The sequence below is a fragment of the Giraffa tippelskirchi genome, chromosome 11, assembly GCF_054371585.1.
Source record: "Giraffa tippelskirchi isolate mGirTip1 chromosome 11, T2T-mGirTip1v1.2.pri, whole genome shotgun sequence".
Classification (NCBI taxonomy): Eukaryota; Metazoa; Chordata; class Mammalia; order Artiodactyla; family Giraffidae; genus Giraffa; species Giraffa tippelskirchi.
The window spans coordinates 93,739,602-93,761,007 of NC_137285.1; the positions used below are offsets into that span (position 1 = coordinate 93,739,602).

Genomic DNA, 21,406 nt, shown 5'->3' on the forward strand with positions numbered 1-21,406 from the left:
CTCCGGGAGTTGGTGATGGACAGAGAGGCCTGGCGTGCTGCAATTCATGGGGTCGCAGAGTCAGACATGACTGAGCGACTGCACTGAACTGAATAATGAGGATTGAGCATCTTCTCCCGTGTTTGTTGACCATCTCTATGTCTTCTTTGGAGAAATGTCTGTGTAGGTATTATTGCAGGGCAGCAGCGGTGTCACAGGTTTAGAGAACAGACTTATGGACACAGTAGGGGAGGGAGAGGGTAGGACCAAGTGAGAGAATAGCATGAAAAATGGAGAGCCAGTGGGGATTTGCTGTGTGACACAGGGACTGCAATCCAGTGCTCCCTGCCAACTTAGAACTGTGGGATAGGGTGAGACAGAAGGAAAGTTCAGGAGGGAGGGGACATAGGTGTGCCCGTGACTGATTTATGTTGATGTACGGCAGAAACCAGCACAATATTGTGAAGCAATCATCCTCCAATAAAAAATTTTGTAAAAGGAGGGGACATATTATACTTATGGCTGATTCATGTTGATGGATGGCAGAAATCATCACAATATTAAGTAATTATCCTCAAATTAAAAATGAAATAAATATTTTTTTTAAAGATACAGATTTGGAAGTCATCAGTCCATAGATGAGAATTGAGCCCTTTGATGTAAGTAAGCTTTGCTTCAGGAAGTTATTATATAGGAAGGAAGCGTTGAAGGACAGATCTGAGATGTTTCAACTGCTTTACTGCCACAGTCAAGAATCAATCAGCCCGTGACTGATTCTTCCTTTTTCTTATCACACCCCTAGATCTGTGATATACCTAATAATATATGGAGCTACCTTTGGCATTTTTGTGTTTACTTCCACATAGGTTATAGAATCATTCAAATTAGAATTGAATTAAAACAAATAACAGTCACTGTTGGTGTGCCTCTTTCCCCTGAAATGAACATGAAAACCCTAAAGGGATTATAGTTTGTTGTTAATTGCTTCCCTGACCAGACTTGTAGCTTCGTGTGTGTGTGTGCGCTTAGTCACTCAGTCTTGTTCGACTCTTTGTGACCCCATGGACTGTAGTCTGCCAGTCTTCTCTGTCTGGAATATTCCAGACAGACAAGTTTCTTGTAGGTAAAGATAATGTCTAGTTCTTCTTTTTATTGCCTTTATATCTACTGTACCATTTTCTTATTGAAACTCCTAGTACATATTAGTTCAACACAATACTGATAAAATAATTTTATATTTTATCTATTAAAGGATGTGCAGAGAAAATCTTTTGAAGAGAAATATGAAGCTTTCATGGAGATTTGCCAAAATTTTCAACCAGTTTTCCGTTACTTTTGCATGGAAAAATTCTTGGATCCAGCAGTGTGGTTTGAGAAACGATTGGCTTATACTCGGAGTGTGGCTACTTCTTCTATTGGTAATCTTCTTATACATTTTAGTAGATTCAGCACTCCCTACATTCTGTGTTACAGGGAGATGATGATGGTGATCGTGGTTTTTACCAAGCCACCTTCATTAGATCATTGTGTTTCTTGTTGATCCTGATTCTTAGCTTCTAAATATAGCTCTTTGTATTTTGGCAGGAAAGAATTTCTTTTTTCCAGGAAGAGAAATAAGACTGATTATTTTTCTTCTTTACTTAATAATGAATATGTCTTATTTTCTCTTCCCTCAATGTATTATTTTCTGGGATTTTCTTTGGAAAATAATAAACCTCATGATAATTCCATTTAAGTTATTTCCTTTAATTGTTACTGGTCTTCTGCATATAACCTTTATAACACTATGATATTAACACCCAGTGATTGATTCTGTTTAATAGGAGTAGGAATAATGATATATATTTAAATATTCTGTGTACAATATATATTTTGACTGTTTAATTTCTAAGAGTTTGGAATTAACAGTTGATTAGCAGTTAACATCTTAGAGTATGGAAACTAACAGGAATATCAGTGATCTATTGTTTTTAATAAAAGAACACCCTTTTCATCACTTAGGTACAGTATACCAGGAAGGCAGGACATGTATGTTTTGAAAAGTTTCTGGGTAATAATGAAACCCTCTTTTTTTCTACATTGAGAATCATTAATCTGATTCAACTAATTTAGTTTATGAAGAGGAAAGTAGGCCCAGTTAATGACAGAGCTAGCCATGCATCCCAGGCATCCTGACACTCTGTTCACTATTTTTTCTGTAACATCTCTTGGTGTTTTTCATTAGGTTAAAAACATTTCAAAGCATGCTATCATCTGTCTTAAAAATAGAAATGTAATTTTCTGGTCTTTAGGGTTAGTAAAGTTGCAGGATATAAAATTAACACACACAAATCCCTTGCATTCCTATACACTAACAACGAGAAAACAGAAAGAGAAATTAAGGAAACAATTCCATTCACCATTGCAACAAAAAGAATAAAATACTTAGGAATATATCTACCAAAAGAAACAAAAGACCTATATATAGAAAACTATAAAACACTGGTGAAAGAAATCAAAGAGGACACAAATAGATGGAGAACTATATACCGTGTTGATGGATCGGAAGAATCAATATAGTGAAAATGAATATACTACCCAAAGCAATCTATAGATTCAATGCAATCCCTATCAAGCTTCCAATGGTATTCTTCAGAGAACTAGAACAAATAATTTCACAATTTGTATGGAAATACAAAAAACCTCAAATAGCCAAAGCAGTCTTGAGAAAGAAGAATGGAACTGGAGGAATCAACCTGCCTGACCTCAGGCTCTACTACAAAGCCACAGTCATGAAGACAGTATGGTACTGGCACAAGGACAGAAATATAGATCAGTGGAACAAAATAGAAAGCCCAGAGATAAATCCATGCACCTATGGACACCTTATCTTTGACAAAGGAGGCAAGAATATACAATGTAGAAAAGACAATCTCTTTAACAAGTGGTGCTGGGAAAACTGGTCAACCACTTGTAAAAGGATGAAACTAGAACACTTTCTAACACCATACACAAAAATAAACTAAAAATGGATTAAAGATCTAAACGTAAGACCAGAAACTATAAAACTCCTAGAGGAAAACATGGGCAAAACACTCTCCGACATAAACCACAGCAGGATCCTTTATGACCCACCTCCCAGAATATTGGAAATAAAAGCAAAAATAAACAAATGGGACCTAATGAAACTTAAAAGCTTTTGCACAACAAAGGAAACTATAAACAAGGTGAAAAGACAGCCCTCGGAATGGGAGAAAATAATAGCAAACGAGGCAACGGACAGACAATCTCAAAAATATACAAGCAACTCCTGCAGCTCAATTCCAGAAAAATAAACGACCCAATCAAAAAGTAGGCCAAAGAACTAAACAGACACTTCTCCAAAGAAGACATACAGATGGCTAACAAACACATGAAAAGATGCTCAACATCACTCATTATCAGAGAAATGCAAATCAAAACCACAATGAGGTACCATTTCACGCCTGTCAGAATGGCTGCTATCCAAAAGCCTACAAGCAATAAATGCTGGAGAGGGTGTGGAGAAAAGGGAATCCTCTTACACTGTTGGTGGGAATGCAAACTAGTACAGCCACTATGTAGAACAGTGTAGAGATTCCTCAAAAAACTGGAAATAGAACTGCCATATGACCCAGCAGTCCCACTGCTGGGCATACACACCAAGGAGATGCATGTACCCCAATGTTCATCGCAGCACTGTTTATAATAGCCAGGACATGGAAGCAGCCTAGATGCCCATCAGCAGACGAATGGATAAGGAAGCTGTGGTACATATACACAATGGAATATTACTCAGCCATTAAAAAGAATACATTCGAATTAGTTCTAATGAGGTGGGTGAAACTGGAGCCTATTATACAGAGTGAAGTAAGCCAGACAGAAAAACACCAATACATTATACTAACACATATATATGGTATTTAGTCAATCGGTAAAGATAACCCTGTATGTGAGACATCAAAAGAGACACAGATAAATAGAACAGTATGATAGACTCTATGGGAGAGGGTGAGGGCGGGATGATATGGGAGAATGGCATGGAAGCATGTAAATTATCATATGTTAAATGAATCACCAGTCCAGGTTTGATGCATGATACAGGGTGCTCAGGGCTGGTGCACCGGGATGACCCGGAGGGATGGGATGGGGAGGGAGGTGGGAGGGGAGTTCTGGAAGAGGAACACATGTACACCCATGGTGGATTCATGTCAATGTATGGCAAAACAAATACAATACTGTAAAGTTAAAAAAAAAAAAATAGAAATGTAGTTTTTCCTGGATATATACCTGATTAAATGAATTAATGATTAATTTATGTTAAATATAATTCATCAAGCAGAAGAAAGTTTCACTGACGAATGAAGAACTTACCCATAGGCATCTCAGTTTAAAAGTATACTTAATAAATATTTGAGTATATATAATGCACTGCTTTGGTAAATAATGAGTCTCAATTTTAACCACACTTATTTTGAAGTACAAATATTTTAATATATGTACATATTAGTAAAGGGAAACTTTTTTAAAACAAATCATCTAAGATTTGTAAAATGCAGTATAAATTAAAATAGCTGGCAAGATTTGAGTTAAACTGAACATGGCCAAAAGGAAATGTAGAAAATTTCCTTTAGTAGGCAAAAAAGTCTGGTAGTCAATAATATTAGTTCAAATTATGGCTAATTGTGTTATAGAAATAGATGATATCAATGATTTCAGTGTTTTTTTTTTTTTTTTCTAGTTGGTTACATACTTGGACTTGGTGATAGACATGTACAGAATATCTTGATAAATGAGCAGTCAGCAGAACTTGTACATATAGATTTAGGTAAGTAACCAAAGATACACTTCTTTGTTCAGTAAGTATTTGGTCATCAAGAAATTTTTGTTATTGTTTGCCTACCAGGATATTGCAAGTATGAAAGAGAGATGGATATATCAAAACAATAAATAGTGTTTATTAAAAAAAAAAAAAAGCTTAAACACAGTGATACTAGAGGGAGTAGCTAATTCTGCCTCAGATAATGAATGATATTTAAGCCAGGTCGAAGAGAAAGAAAGGATAATCTAGAGAGAACATAGAGCAGATAATGAAGGGAAGGATATTGAAGATATAGCATGTTGTAGGAACGATGAGAAATTAAGTGTGGCTGGAGTGAAGTTTATATGTAGTTGAGTAGCTTGAGATGTAGACTGATCTGACATTATAAAAAGCCAGGCCAAGAAGTTTCAACTTTAATCTTTTAAACAATGGAAAGTGAATGAAGATATATTTGATCAGGATATAATCCTGATTATTGGAAAGATAATTTGGAGATAGTATTAGCAGTAGGAATACAAGTTACAGGAGATTATAATAGTTTAGACAGGAGATGATTTGGACTAAAGTTGTATGGACCATGAGATTGGATTTAGGGACATTTTTGTAGTAGTTTTGCACCAGTGATATAAGATGGGGAAACAATGGGAGAGGGGACTCCAAGATAATTGAAGCTTCTAACTAAGGAAAACAGCAGGTTTTGTAGAAAATAAGAAACTGGTGAGCTTAGTTTTGTGCGTAGTTTTGAGGTATTAATGGCATTTCCAGGGGAAGTAGGCAGTTTAATATATAGGAAAGTAAAGATGTTGAAAATAGTAAGAGATGTAGAACTTGAAGCAAATAGATTACAGTTAGTCACTGGACTAGAGGAGGTTCTAATCTTATACATCATTCTTGATGAAGAGGACTAAGGATAGAATTGTAAGGAATACCAACATTCAAAAGTCTGAGTCTTGGCTATTCCCCTGTGGTCCAGTGGTTAGGACTCGGCGATCTCACTGCCCAGGGCCCGGGTTCATTTCCTGGTTGGGGAACAAAGATCCCACAAGCTGCACAGCACGTCCCAAAAGAAAGAAGGGGAAGAAAAAGGCTGAGTCAGAAAAAAAATGAGGAATAACCAGCAGTAATAGAATCATAGAAACTAGAAGTAGGGCTATCTTAGAAGCCAAGAGAGAATAAATTTTCATGGAGGAAGAAACACTGTGTTCAGTAGTATCTGATGCAGAAAGGTCAGATAAGATGAATGCTGAAAATAGGCCTTTGAATTAATTAATTAAGGCCTTTAATTAATCAATCTTAGTAAATTTGGATAGAATGGAGGAAGTAAGATTGTGAAAAGGCAAGGATTGAATGGAAGTTTGGAAGTTAAGGACAGGTAGGCTAATACTGCAGAACTTGTTCTGCAAGAAGTTTAGAAGTAAGAGAAGAATGAAGAGAAATTTGTTACAGAGATGGGAGGTACATATTTGGTCCCCTCCCCGACCCATTTTTGGGACTTTGAGGTGTTTTTGTTCTTATTCATTTGCTCTCTTTCTTTTTTTTGGCTGCACTGCATGGCTTGTAGGACCTTAATTCTCTGACCAGAGACCAAACGCGGGCCCTCGGCAATGAGTGTGTGGAGTCCTAACCACTGGACTGCCAGAGAACTCACTCATTTGCTTTCTTAAGATGGGAGGTACTTATAGGAGAGAGACAAAGATAATTAAAATAGCAACGGAAATCATAAAGTATGAGTGTGTAGAGGTGGCTTTATACTGGAAGCATGTAGTGAAGAAAGGATGAACACATATCATTAGGAAAGTCTTCGGCCAGAGGGGAAAGAATTTGAGAAATTATATTTGCTATTCCATTTTCTCTCAGAACTGAAAAACATGTTTATTTGCTAAGAATTGGAGAAATGGTAATTGACCCTAAAAGAACAATAAAAATTTTAAAATGGGTACCATGGAAATGAGACCACGAATTGACTAGAAAGGGATATATAAGACTTGCCAAGTATTTTAAGGGATGCTTTCCTAGGATAATAATTCTAAATTTGTAGTGTCATCATATGATTTCTTCCAGCAGTCCTCAATATCCTTAGATATCCTTAAGTTCTACTTTGAAATGGTAAGCATAGAGGAACAAGGGGCCAGGAAGATTTAAAGTACTAGCAAGAGTAATCAACTTTGCAGGCTATACCCTGAGCTGAGTAGGGAAAGAAGAGAGACTAATAGACTAGAAATCTCGATGAGTTTGAAGATTATTTAATAAGAATAAAGGGGTAGAAGGAGAAGAGGTGTTTTGATTAGAATGTAGAATTTAAGATTACTTAGGAAGTACTATTTTAGGAGATGATAAGTTTTATAGTCCAGATGTTCCAGCTGGATTTAGAAAAGGCAGAGGAACAAGAGATCAAATTGCCAACATCCTTTGGATCATAGAAAAGGCAAGAGAATTCCAGAAAAACATCTACTTCTCCTTCATAGACTATGATAAAGCCTTTTACTGTGTGGATCACAACAAACTGGAACATTTTTAAAGAGATGGGAATACCAGACCACCTTACCTGCCTCCTGGAGAAATCTGTATGCAGGTCAAGAAGCAACAGTTAGAACCGGACATGGGACAATGGACTGGTTCCAAATTGGGAAAGGAGTATGTCAAGTCTGTATATTGTCACCCTGCTTATTTAACTTATAGACAGAGTACATCATACAAAATGCCAGGTTGGGTGAAGCGCAAGCTGGAATCCAGATTGCCAGGAGAAATATCAGTAATCTCAGATATCCATACCATGGAATACAACTTAGTATAGATGACAGTTTGGATGATTCTCTTGAGAATTATGTTGAGTGAAAAACTAATCCCCAAAGGTTGCATACTGTTTGATTCCATTTATGTAACATGCTTGATTACAAAATTATAAAAATGGAAAACAGATTAGCGATTACCAGAAGAAGAGAGAGTAAGGGTAGGCCTTGGGAGGCAAATATAGTATTACTAATATAGTATAAGCTAATATAGCAGAGCCCAAAGAATTGATGCTTTCAAACTGTGGTGCTGGAGAATACTCTTGAGAGCCCCTTGGACAGCAAGGAGATCAAACCAGTCAATCTTAAAGAAAGTTAACCCTGAATATTCATTGGAAGGACAGATGCTAAAGCTGAAGTTCTGATACTTTGGCCTCCTGATACGAACAACTGACTCATTGGAAAAGACCCTGATATTGGGAAACATTGAAAGCAGAAGGAGAAGGGGGCGACAGAGGATGAGATGGTTGGATGGCATCATCAATTCAATGGACATGAACTTGGACAAACTGGGTGATGGTGAGGGACAGGGAAGCCTGGTGTGTTGCAGTCCATCGGGTCATGAAGAGTCAGACAGCTTGGTGACTGAACAACAAGAATAATATAGCATGAGAGATCCTTACAGTCATAGAAATATTCTATATCTTAATTGTATCAGTGTCAACATCCTGGTTGTAATATTGTACTATAGTTTTTTGCAAGATGTTACCATTGGGGAAAATGAGTAAAAGATATATATACCTATCTTCTGCATTTTAAATTCTACCCTTCACTACCTCATTCTTAAAAATCACCCTTTAATACAGATTTCTCTGATTATATGTTAATAAATAATTTTTAAACTTGTTTTTTAAAATTTGAGGTTGATTTTTCTGGAGCATGTTGACGATAAAGAAGGCATGTAGAGCATAGAGTAAATGACTGTGTGTTCTAGTACTGATTGAATATTGGTGACAAATTATTTGGTGCCTCTGCAAAGTCCACAGGCCAGTTGAGAGGAAAGTAAATTAGCTATGTGACCACCTAACCTCACTATATTTTTTACTTTAGGAGTTGCTTTTGAACAGGGCAAAATCCTTCCTACTCCTGAAACAGTTCCTTTTAGACTTACCAGAGATATTGTGGATGGGATGGGCATTACTGGTGTTGAAGGTGTTTTCAGAAGGTAAGCCAAATAAGGTAAGGTAGGGTAGGTGATTTTTGGTGTCAAAATTATTCAGATTATTGATTTCTATATATTGTAGAATTCATTGCTAGAATTACATTCCAGTGCTTTACTAGTACTAAGGAAAAGACTATGGGTAAAATCAGTAATTTCCCCTTTATTCAAACCATCCAGGATGTCACTCAGTATAATACACATAGTGTTCTCCCTTACTGCCTCTGAAAGCAGCCTGCCTTTACTTTTCACAACTCTGTCCTAGCTAAATCTTTGTTTATTGGTCAGAACTTCTATTGGGTGCTCATTCTTGGGTGTGTAATTTATCCTAAAGAAGTTTATGGTCTGATACCAATTCCTGCCAACTTTCAGTTCCCTGTAGCTTTCCCAGCATAGGTCTACATACTCAATATTCTTTCTTTAGTCTACACGCTCAACTTTTAACTTGGCAGATTCTAGTGAAAGTAAACTATTGATTACCATAATAATCAACTGAAAGAAATGTTTATAGTAGTACTATGTTATTCTTGTAAATGCTAAGCTTATATTCACATACCTATTTATATTCTTTTTAGAAACATCTACTGAAAATTCACTCTGCCAAGCACTGTGCTCTTTGAGATATTAGTTTGGGAATTATTAACAAAAATAATTTCAGCACACTAGACAGGAATATATAGGAGATAAAGATATGTTGAAAATGTTGGTGTAAAATTCTTATTTACAATGTGTTTGCAGATGCTGTGAGAAAACCATGGAGGTAATGAGAAATTCTAAGGAAACCCTGTTAACCATTGTAGAGGTAAAGTATATTATAAGGAAATTTTTATTTCTGTACCTAATAGACTGCTATCTTGTTAGGAAGGCAGTGATTTAAGGTTCAGTACTTTGTTGTAAAGATGTGGGATGATACTGGCAGCAGAAGAGTTAATAGTGGTTTAGAAATGCCTTCAGTCCCCTCAGGTTTGTTGGGATGTACAGCACTCAGAGTAACCTCTAGTCTTCAATACACATCAGCACTGACATGTTAGTTATCTGTATGGTATTATTTCCAGAATGGATTCCTTTGGAGTTTTAAGAGAAATCAGTAAATTGTATCTCCTTTCCCCTGCCCAGGTTCATAACCAGGTAGTGAAACGGACGGAGATCAGAGTGTCAGCACTGTTACTGCAGGAACATGACTGGGGAATGAGGGCCAAACTGGCTTGCAGTGGTGCCTCCTCAGTGCCTCTCTGCTTTCTTAACCTGGGGGCAGCCCACCAAATGGGGTTTGGGCCTACAGGGCCTAAACACTCCATCAGGATTACTGCTTCATGTTGATCAGGGCAGAGAGGGAAGGAAGTCCCACGAATTTCCAGTGCCTATGACATTAATTCTACCCAAGTGAGAGCTGAGTACCCACGGCGGTCATTTTCTCTCCTAGTACAGGGTATGGGGGCAAGAGACCAGGAGAGTATCCTCCGCAGGGAAGCATGGAAGTAGAGTTGTTTTAAACAACACTGATGTTGACCAAATTTGAACTTCTAGAGATGAGGCAAGAACACCTGTATTTTATAAAAGCTCTCCTACTGGCAGCCAAGGTTGAGAATCTGTTAATTCACTGGCATTAACCTGTGATCAGCAACGGGTGGAACTATATGCCAAGGAGGGTGAAGTTAATAGTCTTTTAGGGTGGTCCTATGTCTGCAACCTTTGTAAACCAAAGTCCTCTTTATAGATCTTTCAACTGCTGGTGGCAATATAGATTTTTGGTACAAAGAGGGTTAAAATAGGTCCCAATATATGTTGATAAAATTGATTCCAAGGATGTGCTGTTCTCAAGGCTGGAAAAGCTTTCCTTTTTCCCATATTATGTTTATACATGTTATCATTTATTACAGTTTGCCCTTGATTCTGCAGCAAGAATAAATGATAACATGGATGCCTCAATAATGTAGAAATCAAGATCTAAAATTAAATTATCTTGCTTTTTTGCATTTAAGCTAAAAAAAATCTAAAATTTTCAAACTGATTTAAGATCCAAAAAAATTTAATATATTCCCCAGTATTTTACTTTGCTCAGTCTCAGTCAGAAGGGTTTTTGTTCCTGGGTAGATTTAGGGGTTCCTTTGGTATTTGAATCCTGAGTTACCACTTGGTGGAAGAGAGTAATTCCCTCAATGCCTCAGTTTTACTGGTTGAATGCCAAATTCCTCAGGAGCCTCATTGTTTAAAGAGTAGTAGAATATAAAATTAGGTAGGTAAGAGTGGACAGATTATCTAGGGGTTCCTACATGAGTGTGAGTACTTCAGATTTTACTGAGTAAGATGGAAACTGCTGGGGAATTTCAGACTTGAGAAGTGATCTGCATCTCCACCTGCAATAACTGTGTCACATAAGCTTAATAAGCTTTGTGTATTTTACACAGATCTGCCTACTCTTTCCTCTGTAAATCTGTCTGAATTTCCTCAAATTATTTGGTGTGGTTGTACCAATCTTCAAGAGTAGTTTCCCAATTGACCTCACTATGGACTTTGTATCTTCATCTTTATCAGAGTACTTCTCAAGAGTTTTGCTGGATCCCAGTCCTCTGGAATGTTATTTTAGTCTACTCTTCTGTCATCATGTTTGCAAATTATTTTGGTATTCAAATACTACTCCATATATGGATTTCAGAATGCTAACCATAGCACTAGACCTTTGGTTCTGAGGAGTTTTCAATAAATTATACCTTTTTTCTCCTACCCAAATTTGGAACAGAGTGAAAAAGAAAGAGCCTTAAGAATAATACATAGGAGATGGCAGAGAAACAGGACAGGAAGATAGATCACTTTTACCCCCACAAATACATCAAAAGATCATTTGAATGTGGAGCAACTTCCACAAAACAACTTCTGAACACTGGTGGAGGACACCAAACACCCAGAAAGGCAACCCAAAAGGAGATAGAATAAAAGATAAAAGACGAAAAGAGAGACAAAGAATTTAGGGACAGAGACCTGTCCTGGGGAGGGAGTCGTGAAGGAGAAGATTCCACACAGTAGGAAACCCTCTCACAGGAGGGATCATTAGGGAGCTTTGGAATCTCAGAGGGCAACATAATCAGAAAATAAAACACTAAGAATATGCACCTAACCTCAATTACTGCAGAGAAACAGCTCAGATGCTTGTGTCTGCCTGTAGCAAGTAGGGGCTGGGCCTGGAGGTGTGGGCTGCATTGTTGGTCCTTAGGATAAGGACTTGGCTTGAATGGCCTGAGGACAATCTGAGAGGACTAAAGGGACAAAGCAACCCTAACCATGGTAATGCCAGAGAGACAAAAAAAAAAAATGGACCTTTCCTGCAGGAGGGCTCTAACTGGCATGGTGATACCTGGTGTGCTCACAGATCAAAGAGTTGCGCCCTAGAGAATACCAAAGGAGAGCAAGCCTGCTGCCATTTACGACCCTCCCTTCCAGGCAGGAGTGCAGCAGCCAGCCGCGGAAGGCAAGGGGCCACTGCAGTCTCGATCCCGAGATCACATCTCCTGTCAAACTGTGAGCAGGCTGCCAGTCACCAACCACATCTTGCTGGGATCCTGGACGGATCACATCGGCCTGAGACCAGCTTTCCAGAAGAGACACATAGCACCCGTGGGACTGTGCCCTTGTGGTGCACGTGGGAAACCAAGCGGCTAGGACTGGGCGGGGGCATAAGATTCATGGCCTACCTAGGACACTGTGCTCAGTGAGCACCCGGTCACCTGAGCAGCTTGGGCCTGGGAAGTACACAGGACGCAGGGTCCACTTGGGACAGTGCCCTCGCAGAGCACCTGGGGCCTGAGCAGTGTGGACCTGGGAAGTACATGCCGCTTTGGGCTGTGGCAAATGCAGTGTGGTCCATCCACGGCAAGCACTCCCCACACATACTCACATACCAGCCAATTTTGTTTGCAGTGTCCCTTCTTCACCGCACAACTGAGTGAGTGAGCGTAAATAAGTGGCCATCTTCACCTCCTTGTGTCAGGGCAGAGATTAGACACTGAAGAGACTTGCAAACAGAGGAAGCCAAAATAAGCAAAGAAGCTCTGTGGGTGGAGAAATCTCGAGGCTACTAAGAGGGGAACCAAAACCCAGAGGCAGGAGGCTCAACTCCAGAACTTTAGACCATCATAGAACTCTTGACGCCAGGGAATGTTAATAGACAAAAGCCCACCCAAAAGTCTCCATACCTACACTGAAACCATGCTCCATCCAAGAGCCAGCAAGTTCCAGTGTCAGATACCCAATGCTAATTCTCTAGCAAAACAGGAACACAACCCTGATCATTAGGAATCAGGCTGCCCAAAGCCATACCAAACCCATAGACATCACAAAACTCACTACTGGACACTTAATTGCACTCCAGAAAGAAGAGATCCACCTCCATCCACCAGAACACAGACACAAGCTCCCCCAACCAGGAAACCTTGACAAGCCACTGGTCCATCCCCACCTACAGGGAGCAGACACCACAATTAAGAGGAGCCACGACCCTCCAGCCTGCAGAAAGGGGACCCCAATCATCAATCTAAACAAAATGAAAAGGCAGAGAAGTATCCAGCAGGTGGAGGAACATGATAAAAACCCACCAAACCAAACAAAGGAGATAGGGAGTCTGCCTCGAAAAGAATTCAGAATAATGATAGCAAAGATGATCCAAAACCTTGAAAACAAAGTGGAGTTACAGATAAATAGACCGGAGACATGGATTGAGAAGATGCAGGGAATGTTTAACAAGAATCTAGAAGAAATAAAAGAGTCAACCAATAATGAACAGTGCAATAGCTGAGATTAAAAACACTATGGAGGGAACCAACAGTACAGTAACTGAGACAGAAGAAAGGATAAGTGAGGTGTAAGATAGAATGGTGGGAATAAATGAAGCCGAGTGGGAAAAGAATAAAAAGAAATGAGGACAACCTCAGAGATCTTTGGGACAATGTTAAACACCCCAACATTCAAATCATAGGTGTCCCAGAGGAAGAAAACAAAGAGAAAGGGCATGAGAAAATACTTGAGATAATAGTCAAAAACTTGCCTAAAATGGGGAAGGAAATAGCCACCCAAGTCCAGGAAACCCAGAGAGTCCCAAACAGGATAAACCCAAGGCAAAAAACCTCAAGACACATGTTAATCAAACTAACAAAAATTAAACACAAAGAGCAAATACTAAAAACACCAAGGGAAAAGCAACAAATAACATACAAGGGGATCCCCATTAGGATAACTGCTGATCTTTCAATAGAAACTCTTCAGGACAGAAGGACATGCTTAAGTATCCACTCTCACCACCAGTATTGAACATAGTTTTGGAATTCATAGCCACAGCAATCAGAGAAGAAAAAGAAATAAAAAGAATCCAGATTAGAAAAGAAGTAAAACTCTCACAATGTTTACAGATGACATGATCCTCAACATAGAAAAACCTAAAGATGCCACCAGAAAATTACTAGAGCTAATCAATGAATATAGTAAAGTTGCAGGGTATAAAATTAATATACAGAAATGCCTTGCATTCCTATACACACTAATAATGAAAAATCAGAAATAGAAATTAAGGAAACAATCCCATTCACCGTTGCAATGAAAAAAGTAAAATACTTAGGAATAAATTTACCTAAAGAAATAAAAGACCTATATATAGAAAACTATAAAACACTGATGAAATAAATGAAAGGTTACACAAATAAATGGAGAAATACACCATGTTCGTGGATTGGAAGAATCAGTATAGTGAAAATGAGTATACTACTGAAAGCCATCTATATATTTAACACAAAACCTGTCAAATTGCCAACAGTATTATTCACAGAACCAGGACAAATAATTTCACAATTTGCATCAAAACACACAAAACCTCAAATAGCCAAAGCAATCTAGAGAAAGAAGAATGGAAGTGGAGGAATCAACTCTCCTGACTTCAGACTATGCTATAAAACTACAGTCATCAAGACAGTATGGCACTGGCTTTGTATCAGAAATATAGATCAATGGAACAAAATAGAAAGTCCAGAGGTAAATCCACACACCTATGTGAGAGAGTCAATTCCTAGGCAGATTGATAAGAAGTTCAGGGTCCCCAAGGAGGATAAAGGGGTCTGGGGCTCTCGAAGTGGAGATTGGGAGTCTGGAATTCTCAAGGAGGAGAAAAGGACAAACATTTTTTTCCTCTGCATTCCTTAGTCTCAGTCAATTACACAACTCAGTTTAAACTCTGTACTAGGGATTATACAACAACAATGTATAGGGCTAGAGGACAGCTTCTCCTTCCTGAAAACCTTCTGACTAATCCTGGTATCTTAGAATGTATATTATGGGAGTGGGTCTGGAGGATCTTTCTATTGTTAAATTCTAACCTTGTTATCCTAAAATGTAAATTGCTGGAGTAGGTCTGGTAAAATTTTCACAAACTGGAGACATTCTTTTGATTCATTGTAATAACTAATTAAAACTCCATATATAACTGTATATAACTCCATTGCTAACACTTGCAAAGGGGCACTCTTTCTGCCCCCTTCTGATGTCTATGTCAGAAGCTTTCTCTATCCCATTTATACTTTAATAAAATTCACAGCCTCGTCACTGGCCCCGGATTGAATTCTTCTTTTCTCGAGGCCAAGAATCCCAGCGTCTTTTCGTGGGTCAGCAACAACCTTTCATATAGACACCTTATCTTTGACAAAAGAGGCAAAAATATACAATGGAGAAAAGACAGTCTCTTCAATAAGTGGTGCTGGGAAAACTGGTCAACTACATTTAAAAGAGTGAAACTAGAACACTTTCTAACACCATACACAGAAATAAACTCAAAAATGGATTTAAAGACTTAAATGTAACACCAAAAAGTATAAAACTCTTGGAGGAAAACAGGCAGAACACTGTCTGACATAAATCACCTCAAGATCCTCTCTGATCTACCTCCCAGAATAATGGAAATAAAAACAAAAATAAACAAATGGGACCTAAGTAAGCTTAAAAGCTTCTGAACAATGATGCAAACGATAAACATGGTGAAAAGACAACCTTCAGAATGGGAGAAAATGATAGCAAATGAAGCAACTGACAAATAATTAATTTCCAAAATATACAAGCAGCTCATGAAGCTCAACACCAGAAAAACGAACAATCCAATCAAAAAATAGGTAGGAAAACTAAACAGACATTTCTCCAAAGAAGACATACAGATGGCTAATAAACACATGAAGAGATGCTCAAGATCACTCATTACTAGGGAAATGTAAATCAAAACCACAATTATGTATCACCTCATGCTGGTCAAAATGGCCATCATCAAAAAGTCTACAAATAAATGCTGCAGAAGATGTGGGGAAAAGGGAACCCTCTTATCCTGTTGGTGGGAATGTAAACTTGCACTGCCACTATGGAGAACAGTGTGGAGATTCCTTAAAAAACTGGGAATAGAACTGCCATACGACCCAGGAATCCCACTGCTGGGCAGCCACCCCGAGGGAAACAACTGAAAGAGACACGTGTACCCCACTCTTCACTGCAGCACTGTATACAGTAGCTACGGCATGGAAGCAGCCTAGATGTCCGTTGGTAGACAAATGGATAAGGAAGTTGTGGTACATATCCACAATGGAATATTACTCAGCCATTAAAAAGGAATGCAGTTGAGTCAGTTCTAATGAGATGGATGAAACTGGAGCCTATTATATGAGTGAAGTCAGAGAAACGCAAATACTGTATATTAATGCATATATATATATGTGTGTGTGTGTGTATATATGGAATTTGGAAACACAGTAATGATAATATTACATGCAAGACAGCAAAAGAGACCAAATGTAAAGAACAGACTTTTGGACTCTGGGAGAAGGCAAGGGTGGAATGATTTGAGAGAATAGCATTGAAACATGTATATTACCATATGTAAAACAGATGACCAGTGCAAGTTCGATGCATGAAGCAGGACACCCAAAGTCAGTGCTCTGGGCCAACCCAGAGGGCTAGGGTGTGGAGGGAGGTAGGAAGAGGGTTCACGATAGGGGACACATGTATACCTGTGGCTGATTCATGTTAATGTATGGCAGAAACCATCACAATATTGTAAAGTAATTATCCTCCAATTAAAATAAATAATTTATTTTAAAAAGAGTATAGTCTGGACTTGAGTAAAGAATAGCTTTATAGTGTAGAAACATAATAAATTAATTAGATAAAATAATACTAAAAAAGTAAGAGATCAGAATGTCAGGTTTATCAGTGATACAACTGTTGGAGAATATGGCTCAGGAGTAAGGTCCAAATAGACTTGCTTCTGCTGTCCACTGCCCACAGCCTAATCTATCCCTTGGTCCAGCTCACCTAGAGAATTGGGGCCTGCAAGCAAATATTCTTACCCAGGACCACACTTATCAAGAGGTGAGAGAGAAGGAAGGAACATGACTAGTGCTTATCTCCTTTTAATTGATTAGTTTCAGTCAGAAACCATGGGTCAGACAATATCACAGTCCTCAACAGGGAGGAAGAATGGAGTCAGATGGGAGGAGAAGCCCGGAACATCGTGTTAGTGTAGTTTTCTCCACAAGGAAACATGAAGCACATGTGATAAGTTTGCGCCTCCATCCCAGTCAACTGCCACCTGATTGGTCTCTATTATAATACTGGTCAAAGTGTGCATTGTTCTTCTAATACATATGTTCTCTATCTAGGTCCTCCTATATGATCCTCTCTTTGACTGGACCATGAATCCTTTAAAAGCTTTATATTTACAACAGAGGCCAGACGATGAAAGTGAGTTCCACTCCACTCCAAATGCAGATGACCAGGAATGCAAACGAAATCTCAGGTGAGCAGGATCTGTTGAGAGTTGTTCTGATTCTCCTGTTCCCAAGACCCTTTAAACTGTTGCACCTCAACAGTTGTTTTTTTTGTGTGTGTGTCATTTTGTGTTTTTTGTCATTAGTGATATTGACCAGAGTTTCAATAAAGTAGCTGAACGTGTCTTGATGAGACTGCAGGAGAAACTAAAAGGAGTGGAGGAAGGGACCGTGCTCAGTGTGGGTGGACAGGTGAATTTGCTCATCCAGCAGGCCATGGACCCGAAAAATCTCAGCCGACTTTTCCCAGGATGGAAAGCTTGGGTGTGATATTAACCACGTGATTGCCTTGGATTCAGCCTTTATAAATTGTATTTTGGCCTTCATTGTTAACCCACCCACATACTGTGAATAAGCAATAATATTGAACTAAGTGAATTACTGTGTTTTTAAAAAAATGTTTAATTAATACATGCTTCAATTCCCTAAAGTCGCTTTACTAGTCTCAAGCAACAGTTTTCTCACACTTTAGATGTAACTGTCAATCATGCTCTAATTCTAGGCTAAATATTCGTTTTTTTCTTTTCAAGGACATACTTGTATCACTTTCAGTAGAATCACTGAATCAGTAAAATCACTGTTATAGTCAGAACAAATAAATATACTGCTAACTTTGATGTAGCTTTTAATTAAAACTTGTTTCCCAGATATTACATATGAATGATAAATTATTTAATATTAGTGTATAAAAGGAAGGAAAACCTTTAAAATTGTACCAATCTATATACCATGGTCGGAGAAGGCAATGGCATCCCACTCCAGTACTCTTGCCTGGAAAATCCCATGGATGGAGGAGCCTGGTAGGCTACAGTCCGTGGGGTCGCTAAGAGTCGGATACGACTGAGCGACTTCACTTTCACTTTTCCCTTTCATGCACTGGAGAAGGAAATGGCAACCCACTCCAGTATTCTTGCCTGGAGAATCCCAGGGACGGTGGAGCCTGGTGGGCTGCCATCTATGGGGTCGCACAGAGTCGGACACGACTGAAGTGACTTAGCAGCATATACCATGGTAAGTAAATATGTTGGACTTTCAATAATAAGGTCACTCAGTGCTGCTCAGTAATGAAGATGTTATGATATGGAGAACAAATTTCACAGATACAGTATGGTTACTTTTTTTAAGAAATGTTTATTAGACTTTCTCATTCTGTTCTCTTTATCTTTTAAGCCCTCTGTGTTTCCAGTACTTTATCTTTCTATAATGCCTTCATATGTGTCTTCTAGTTCATGAATTCTCTGGTTGCTATATAATCTCCTTTTTAAACTATTCATTGGATTTCTCCTTTTAAAAGTTGTTATTCATTTCTAAGTATGTACCATTCTTCAGATTTGCCTATTATTTGTTTCATGATGTCCAGTTTTTTGTTTTTGTTTTTTTAACTTTAGGTTCTGTTTGTATCTATTGGGTCTGGTGGACTGTTGATCCATGTATTTTGTGATTTTATAAGGTGAGCTTATTTTCAGTAGGGCCTTCTCATGGGAATCTTGAGTGACCTGGGTTAAGAATAATTCCTTCCAGAAAAGTTTTATGTCTGGTTATGTCATAGCTCCAGGGCTGTCACTGACAGAGGACTACTCTTAACTTTAATTTCTTGGCTTCAGGGTTTCCTGACCTGAAGAGAACCATACAGTTACTGAGAGAAAACTACCAGGCCCAAACAGACATTTTTCCTCGTTACCTCCCTGTGCTAGTGGGCTAGTGTGAACCTGCCTGCGTCCCAAGTTTACGGTAGACACAGGGCGAGGTGCGTTTAATTATCGCCCACTGCCCTTTTAAAGTCCTCTTGTAGATGTTACAGCTGAAATTCATAGAACAGTGAAATTTGCAAGTTTGCTCTGGCTTTTAGTTTCCTTCTGAAACTGAAAATTTTTGACCATAAGAATTTCCTCTTTCTTATAACTTCTGTTATGCATTAAAAAAACATTTCTGGTATCTTATCTAGCATTTCTGTGTGTTTTGTTGGAGGGGTGGGGTTTAGGTATCAAGTTTGACATATAGCAGAAATGGAACCCTTCTGTCCACATACTGTCATTAGACAAACAAGTAAAACTGCTGACTTGTCTGTTGGTGAATATAATCCTCCATCCTTAGGAAACTGTTTGTACCTGCAGAGATTAAGAAATGGGTGGTTGACCTTTCTTTTTATTTGTGCCTTAGGTGGTTGTGTGAGCAGTTGTTTCTAATGACGAGTTGGTATTTGCTTCTGTTGCCAGGGTCAGGTTCTCACTCATCTGATCTCTCCACCTTCTCTTCTCTCCAAAAACCATCTCCAGAACTGTTTGTACTATAAATTTCTTCGTTTGGTTTCTGGAAAACTGTTTTTAAATTTTCTATTTTGCATTTCAAATTACAAGCTTGTTGTGATATATATTTTTTCTTATAAATTTCCTAAATGAATATTTAATATATATTGCTAGTTTTATTATCATAGTGAATCGAGGGAATGCAGTAAACTTAGAATGTCTTTAAGAAAGCCTTGAAAAGTAAAAATATTTTTAAAAATTAAAAAAAAAACAAACCTTGAAATATTGATGGGTGGAATAAGGAATGATCAGCTAGATGATAGTATAAGTAAGTGAATTTGTAGTTGATTCTTATTAATTGATGTATCTGGATAGTTTTTAGTAACATTATTAATCTACTATTCAACCTTTAATGATATGCTGTAAAACTCCTGTCTTATTCAGGCTATGACAAGCTTGCCAGATAACAACCAGAGGGAATAGCTAATTCACAGGTGATAGAATTAAGATTCTAAAGATTATGACATCTGGAACACTATTTGGACATGAATAAGATAGAAATTTACTGGGAACAAGTAAGGAGTCATTAAATTTCTTAAATATTTATGATAGAATATTTATTGTATGCTGAGTACCTGCCATACCTTATATGCAGCATCTTTTGCAAGATTAGTGATATTATCCCAGCTTACAGCTGGGGAAATAAAGTAACTTGTCCAAGACCCAAATATAATAAACTGAAGGTACAGGTTTAATATGGACAGTCTTTAACGTGGAAATCTTTCAAGTGAAAAGAATTTAGGCTTCACCAGTCAGTTGCTCATAAGGTCACTGGAAACCAAGGAGAGAAGCTACTAGCAAAGCAAATAAATTATAGACTTGACAGTTGTGTTCAGATTAAGGGAGATGATATCCCTTCCACTATTCTCTGTGCTGATCATACCACCCCAAAGTATCTTCCTAATTAGTAGGTAAAATAAATCCGTGGTCATTATAGTATATACTTAAAATATATATGCTTAGAAATGGCTGAAAATTTAAATATGGCCTAAAGCAAATAGACACAAAGAGGAAAATCTTTGGTCTTTTTAAAGATTAAAGTAGGCTAGTCTTAAAATACCTAGAAGCTAGTTAATGGCTTGAAATATGGACATATGTGCCACTTCAAATATTTTAATTGCATCTTAATGAAATTATATATTTTTTATGTAGATTTATTTCAGTACTGTTGAATGTATATCTTTATTACTCTGTTCAGTTCAGTTCACTCACTCAATCATGTCTGACTCTGTGCAACCCCATGGAATGCAGTATGCCAGACTTCCCTGTCCATCACCAGCTCCCAGAGCTTACTCATATGTCCATTGTGTCGGTGATGCCATCCAACCATCTCATCCTCTGTCATCCCCTTCTCCTGACTCAGTCATTCCCAGCATCAGGGTCTTTTCCAATGAGTCAGTTCTCTGCATCAGATAGCCAAAGTATTGGAGTTTCAGCTTTAGCTTCAGTCCTTCCAATGAATATTCAGGACTGATTTCCTTTAAGATGGACTGGTTGGATCTCCTTGCTGT

At 38.2% G+C, this 21,406-nt stretch overlaps 1 protein-coding gene across 1 annotated transcript in view; it reads left to right on the forward strand.

Annotated features, from left to right (window-relative positions):
- Positions 1–19,529, forward strand: part of ATM (ATM serine/threonine kinase) — a 150,433-nt gene extending 130,904 nt beyond the window's left edge. Inside the window, exons 60-65 of the mRNA XM_081545355.1 lie at positions 1,232–1,397; positions 4,718–4,804; positions 8,638–8,752; positions 9,485–9,548; positions 17,422–17,558; positions 17,676–19,529. Of these exons, the coding sequence (XP_081401481.1) occupies positions 1,232–1,397; positions 4,718–4,804; positions 8,638–8,752; positions 9,485–9,548; positions 17,422–17,558; positions 17,676–17,859 (753 nt within the window). The 3' untranslated portion in view covers positions 17,860–19,529. The remainder of the gene's footprint in view (positions 1–1,231; positions 1,398–4,717; positions 4,805–8,637; positions 8,753–9,484; positions 9,549–17,421; positions 17,559–17,675) is intronic.
- Positions 19,530–21,406: the final 1,877 nt, after the last annotated feature.